Genomic DNA, 6992 nt, shown 5'->3' with positions numbered 1-6992 from the left:
CATTGGATACATTAATGCTGGCTCACTAGGTTACATACTTAAGATACCATGAGTTTAAAACAGTGTTCAAAGTTACAATGAAAAAGTGTCAACGGTTGTTTTTTTAAATATATAGATATTATATAGATATATTTTATATACAGATCTAATATAATGAATTCTTCTATGAACCTTTGTAGTACAAGTCATGATGTGAACAAAATTAATGCACTTTATTACTCCTGATTGATACCTTGTGACTTGATATTGTTATATCTATCATATTGTACATGCATGGTACAATTAATTTTGTTGGCCAGGGTTTATACAGTAAAGATAATACCAATATACTGTTAAGACACGGCATGACTGAGCAGTTATACCAAAAAGAATAACGGAATTTATTGGGGAAATGACGGTGCAAAGAGCAAATGAGGAGCAAAGAGCATCTTGTTGGTTTACCTACACAATGGTCTTCCCGTATTGAATCCTCACAACATGAACAGTTCCCTTCAACTTTATTCTTTTCAAAGTTGCCTTTGGACCTTGTAAAGTTAATGGAAATCTCTTATGATCCATGGAGGATGCATTTACATGCAAATTAATAACATGTAATGATTCAGGCACTGAAATGCTTCCAAAGTCCCCATATTAGCCATTCCATATACTAAGTCAATACCAAGAAATACGAAGTCCCCAGGTGCACATGAAGACCAGTCAGAGTGCTGTGCCCTTCACCGCAGCCACACTTTGTTCTAAAGACTCCCCCACAGTCCTGAGTTCATCTCTTCTCCGTGTTAGTTCAATACGAGCCTCCTGTAGCCTCTCGTTCAGCTCCAGGTAGTGTCGGCTTTGCAAGTAGTGGACCTCCACTTCTTCGTTGCTATGTGATCCTGCTTTAAAATATGGAAAATTACATTAGAGGAAATGTAAGTTAAGACTGTTACTGAGTTATTAAGTCATCTATGTATTCATCGATGGAGACTTCAAAGCACTTTCACATTTTTCACTGTATTTGGTAAACAGGTTTACAAATCAGCCAAGTAAAAATATTTTTACTTTGCTTTGGGTTGGAAATCACAGTTTTAACACAATCATCCAGCTTCAACTGCTAGTTGTCCAGTAATAGTCTCATCTCATCCTAAGCACAATATATCAATGTGAAACAGAGGAGATAAATGTAAATTAAAATGTGCTTCTCTTAAGATATAATGATTTATTAATTTTATTAAGAAAACTACTCTTCTACACAGGTGCAGATCTGATCCATGTATAAGACAATCAAACTAGAAACTGCAGCATTAATGACTGTGTTGGCATGTGAAAGACTGCATCAGAAACCTTAACTGTAAAATAACATCACGTAAGCATCCACAAATCCAATTTAAGATGTATCCCAAGAGACCTAGTAAGTCTGAGCAAACTGATCACAATATAATATCAACGATTCTCCCATCACTAAAAGTGCCCTAACCATAACATTTAGTTTTACACAATGTTCCTCTTTAAAAAAAAAATAAATAAATCACATACACGGTCTTTCACATAGTTGTGCACAGGATATTGTGTGTGCTCATAAACAAAATGTTGTGATCCTAAGTAGTCTCCAGTCTCAGCACTTTATTACAGTCTTTCTGGATTCTCTGTAACATGACAAACTGCAGTGTTTTTGTAGAATGGCTCTTTATAGCTGTTAATTATGATGTGCTCCACATTATTACATGTAACTATAAGCTGTTAAAAAGTACAACCTGTTGTTATTTAATTAGACCTGCTTATTATTCAATATTTCCCCAAAATCGGCGCAGTTTTATTCCTTACACATCATCTAGTCTGTTGAGGAAATGGCAACTAAGCTTCAGTAAGTTCACAAGCTTCTTGGGTTACTGAGGATCCTAACCCTTGGTCCTGGAGGAAAAATTACTACTGACCCTTCGCACCCTGGACCCAATCTCTTTCAGCTCCTTCTGGCAGGCGCTACAGAACTTACTAAAACTGCCAGACACAGGAACAGTTTCTTTCCCCAGGCCCCTTATCACCCTGATCAACAACTCAGCATAATTATATTCACGGCTTCATATCTATAAGTACTGCATTATCAGGACTGTTAGTCATCACATCATCTGTATATATTACACACAGTACTGCTGCTGTATATTGTACAAAATAAGGCACAATATTGTTATTTGCACTTCCCACACTTTATGTACATAACCGATCAGTCATATTCTATATTCATATTTAATACTCATTCTGTCTATATTGTATCTTATCTGCATCTCGTCTGCATTGTATTGTATAGATTGTATAGTATAGTGTTATTTATGTCTGTACTGAGAGTCACAAACAGCTGGAACCAAATTCCTTGTGTGTGTCAACACACTTGGCAAATAATCCTGATTCTGATTCTGGAGAACTATCTGTCCTGCACTTCTTCCCACACTGTTCCAACACACAAGGCTTATAATTAGTCGACTCAGTTGTGTTAGCAGCCTGGGAACCAAACACCAACATGAGCAGGACATGCGGTTCTTCAGGATCTAAGGTGGGATCCAGTGCTTTAGACTTCTGACTTTACCTTCAGTAGGTGTTTGTAAAAACCTGAAGACCGGATCATTGGGCTCAGCTCGGTTTATGTCCTCTATGATCTGTTCCACTGCTGGCAGGTCAGGTCGAGTTGGCAGAACCATTTTCTTTTTTCCTTTGGATCCCATGTTCATGTCACTCACTTTCAATGATACAGTATCAGCTAACTCTGCAGTGGCTCCACTAAAAGCAACGGAAATACACGAGAAAGCTCAGCTCATTTAAGATACTTAATCATTTACCACGTGATCTGATCACAAACCATGTGACGCGTCAGTGTGTTGCACTTCTTCTTCACACTTCCCAAGCCAGTTGTTCATCGAGCGCTACGCCATCTAGTGTGTGGGAGCGAACACGTCCACTATCATAGACAAGCTCTGCTCCACGCTGTGATTGGTCATTTGCTCAGACTTAAAATTAGTCCCTTTAAATGTATAAAGCAAAATATGTCAGTTGAAACAGACATTAAAATGTTGTCCACCTACTTTAATATTAACTCTTGTGATTCTTTAATCTTTATAAATAAAAAATGAGAAAGGTGATAGTTCTGTTGTTATTTACATAGAAGTTATACAACACATTTCTAATGTAAAAATGTAGATTTTAGGAAGTAGGTGTTTTTTGACTCTGTATTCCTGTGTCCAAAGTTTAATTTAATTCATGTCAAGTCATGAGAGAGGGAGAGAGAGAGAGATCAAATTTATTGATTGATTAGAGACGGCACATAAATGCTGTGTTGTTCAAAACATCAAGAATTACAATAAATGATTAGAATAATACATAATATTTCCAAGTATTACCAAGGCTAACAGATTAGTTAAAAAACATCTAAATAAACTGACATATCAATGAATTAAAATGAACAAAAACGGTGAAGAAACATCTACTAGCAGTCATTCATTCATTCATTCATTCATTCATTCGTAACCATTAAGGGTTGTGGTTTGAGAAAACCAGAACACACCACAGGAAACCCACACAGGACAATCAGTGACCTGAGAACCAAACTTGTGAGCAGTTTACCCAATGCCATTTGACTATACATTTTTATCAGATTAGCAGTTAAGATTAAAATGACACTACTTCAAGGTGATTCAAGCATCGTTGTCCAACTGATTTCATCCCTTGCTGTCCTGTGACTTTGGAAGTAGAAGCCTGAGTGACTGCAGAACAAATGCAAGATGTACTAGTTAGACAAAACCATCTGAGAAAGTGCTGAGAAAGGTTATAAAATGCTTGAGCACTTACAGTTCAGTCCACCTTGGGTTCATTCTGTACAGGCATGCAAAAGGAAAGAGAGGTTAATGAGAGGGAAAAGGAATAACGTATACAGAAAAGCAAAAAGAACATGTGAGGCATTTTGATTAGACATAGGCTTTGTATTTATGTAAGAACAATAATAATGATACTGGGGCATGGAGCCGTTTTACATACAGATGGGCCAGGAAGCTCTTTGGCAGCTGATTCAACTGGGTGAATAGTCCTGCTTCTCACCAGAGTCTGCAGAACTGATATAAGCATAGGATAGAATGGGGGATAAAAAGCAACGTTAATTTGCTATAAAATGTATTACTATATTATGGGTGTTTATATTCACAAAATCAGCATCTATCCATCCATCTATCACACTAAAACCTCTAAAAGATTCAACACTATGTCATTCTAGGAGGAACAGAGCAAAAATCCTCCTCATACCCTCTCTCGTGACAGATTCTGCAGTTGTTATGGCCTTCCCACTCAGATCACAAACCATGCTGTCTACAGTGGCTTCATGTTTGAGGAACAGTGGTCGCACCAGACGCCTATACAACACCTGAGAGCCGTTCCAGGGTACTGGAGCCATGCACCATAGCAAGAACAAACACTGAAAACAACGAGGGACAAGATAAACAGATTAAGTTTAAATTACAAAAAAAAAAAAAATTTATTTACATTAAATAATACATCATTTTAAAAGATTTCTCATTACTGAATGAAACCCATTCCTGCATGTGTAATACACCTACTTTGCACAGATAGTAGAAAGGACACCAGGACAGAAAGATGTCTGAGAAGAATTCCCCCACACCGAAGACTCCATACACCACCCAGTAAGTTAGCCACTGTGTGTCATCGTCTTTGTTTGTACTCTCAATAGCCTTAATGCTAAAATCCAAAGGAACATAAAGCAGCAAAGCATGACGCTATCAGCTCCAAATCAGCTATTAATGATTTTCAATTTTTCATCATTAAGTAAAATAAAACTATACAGGCCGTAAAAGTTAAAAACACCTACGAATAGTATGCAGGGTAAACAAAGCCAATCAAGTTGCAGATCAGAGAAGCTCCATATCCAAACAGTAAATACAGTCCTGTTGCAGTGGCAGTTCCTATGAACACAAAGGATACGGCACAGTAAGCAAAGCTATAGTTCATTTTGAAATTAGATGGTCAGGTGTTTGTAATAAACTGCTTAGTGAGTGTATAACCTTATATATATACACACATACACACACACAAACATTTCATTTCGGTTTAATGCCAGTTTCCGAGGGTGTGTGTGCTGATGTCATTTGATGGGTCGGCCTTCCACGAAGACTCTCCAAGAGTTCTCCTGCCTTGCACCCATTGTTCTCAGTATAAGCTCCAGATCCTTCTCAAAACTGAAGATAAATGCATGATTGCTTGCGGCCTTTTTTTTTGTGGCTGCCATATGTGTGTGTATTTTATATATATGATGGCAACAAGAGGCTTATAGAAAACAAGCAGTAAGAAGAAGTAAAGACAGACATATTACAGATACATATTACAGATATCAAGATGCCTTGTCTTGACAAACTTGTGTGTATTTTTTTCCACTATGAATATGACATACACAGTTTTATCTCTTGTAATAATGAAGCAACATCTGTGTACTTTTTTGTTTTACTATAAATAGTTATATTATCATCCTTCTGTCCCGGGGGATGCAAACTTTTGCACTGTACTGTAAACAAACAGCCACAGCAGATCCGTGTTAATTAGTAGATCCGTCTCTTAACAGGATTATCTCTCTCTATATATATAATAGTTAAAGGGTGATACATGAGTTCAGATAAACCACCATCTTACCTATCACAAGTAAACGCTTCTTAATTCCCGTCTTTTCTTCGACTTTGTTGAGGAAATCAGTTACAAAGTTCTTCTCGTTCAGAAAAGTATCGACGCGCTGTTTTAGCTTCGAAAAACAGGTAAACATAGTGACCTGTGTCATGTAAATGTGTCGTCAAACACCATTGATAATGACTTCCTCTGTTTAGGTCAACAGTGAAACGTATGAATATGAATTAAATGTAAACAAGCTACAGGTAACAAGCGGGGCTTTGCTGACTGGACAAGACCTGACTTTCATCCACTTAATCCGCTTTATGCGACACACCTGACTGACACCTGGGTTGCCAGATTGATGCGGAACATGTTTCATTTCAGTGACAATAAGTCTTCAAGATATTTTTAAGCACATGTACATTGCCGAAAACCACTCTAACCAAACAGCATTTAATCATAAAACTTACAAGTGTTATAGTATTTATATATGTTTTATTTGATGATCTGAAACATTAGTTTCATAAATGTGACAAACGTGCAAAAAAAAATAAATAATAAAAATCAGGAAGGGGTAAACACTTTTTCACACCACTGTATATATATATATATTTCCAGAGTGACTTGCAACACACAGTGAAGTGTTGGCCCCTTCCTGATTTATTTTAAAAAAAATTTTTTTGCACGTTTGTCACACTAAGTTTCAGACCATCATTCATCTTCTACCACTTATCCGAACTACCTCGGGTCACGGGGAGCCTGTGCCTATCTCAGGCGTCATCGGGCATCAAGGCAGGATACACCCTGGACGGAGTGCCAACCCATCGCAGGGCGCACGCGCACGGGACAATTTTTCCAGAGATGCCAATCAACCTACCTTGCATGTCTTTGGACCGGAGGAGGAAACCGGAGTACCCGGAGGAAACCCCTGAGGCACGGGGAGAACATGCAAACTCCACACACACAAGGTGTGAGGCGAACGTGCTAACCACTAAACCACCGTGCCCCCCCTTCAGATCATCAAACAATTTTAAATATTAGTCAAAGATAACACAAGTAAACACAACATGCAGTTTTTAAATGAAGGTTTTTATTATTAAGGCAAAACAAAAACCAAACCCACATGGCCCTGTGTGAAAAAGTGTTTGCCCCCCCTTAATACATAACTGTGGTTTATCACACCTGCGTTTAATTTCTTTAGACACACCCAGGCCTGATTACTGCCACACCAGGTAGCAATCAAAAAATCACTTAAATAAGACCTGACTGATGGCGTGAAGTAGACAAAAAACTGATCAAGAGTATGGTGATAGTGAAGGTATGCACTGGCAGGAGGTATCACGGAAGAGGAATGATAGGAGTAA

At 37.9% G+C, this 6992-nt stretch overlaps 2 protein-coding genes across 3 annotated transcripts; both read right to left on the bottom strand.

Annotated features, from left to right (window-relative positions):
• Positions 1 to 193: 193 nt before the first annotated feature.
• Positions 194 to 2820, bottom strand: c1h19orf25 (chromosome 1 C19orf25 homolog). Of its 2 annotated transcripts, none has more exons than XM_060878957.1 (2): positions 2558 to 2820; positions 194 to 875 (listed from the first exon to the last, which is right to left on the bottom strand). In XM_060878957.1, the coding sequence occupies exons 1-2, from the start codon at positions 2697 to 2699 to the stop codon at positions 697 to 699; spliced, it is 321 nt and encodes a 106-aa protein (XP_060734940.1). In that variant the 5' UTR covers positions 2700 to 2820; the 3' UTR covers positions 194 to 696. The 2 variants fall into 2 exon arrangements, with proteins under 2 accessions (XP_060734940.1, XP_060734948.1); XM_060878965.1 differs by having other exon boundaries at positions 194 to 872; positions 2558 to 2819.
• A 429-nt stretch (positions 2821 to 3249) lies between these two features.
• On the bottom strand, positions 3250 to 5970 carry reep6 (receptor accessory protein 6). Its single transcript, XM_060878945.1, has 7 exons — positions 5656 to 5970; positions 4841 to 4934; positions 4572 to 4710; positions 4261 to 4429; positions 4000 to 4073; positions 3814 to 3837; positions 3250 to 3728 (listed from the first exon to the last, which is right to left on the bottom strand). Exons 1-6 carry the CDS (start codon positions 5795 to 5797, stop codon positions 3817 to 3819), a joined length of 639 nt encoding a protein of 212 aa, XP_060734928.1. The 5' UTR covers positions 5798 to 5970; the 3' UTR covers positions 3250 to 3728; positions 3814 to 3816.
• Between the last annotated feature and the right edge of the window lie 1022 nt (positions 5971 to 6992).

This window comes from Tachysurus vachellii, chromosome 1 (genome assembly GCF_030014155.1).
Source record: "Tachysurus vachellii isolate PV-2020 chromosome 1, HZAU_Pvac_v1, whole genome shotgun sequence".
Lineage (NCBI taxonomy): Eukaryota > Metazoa > Chordata > Actinopteri > Siluriformes > Bagridae > Tachysurus > Tachysurus vachellii.
This window is presented reverse-complemented; position numbering and strand designations above follow the sequence as displayed.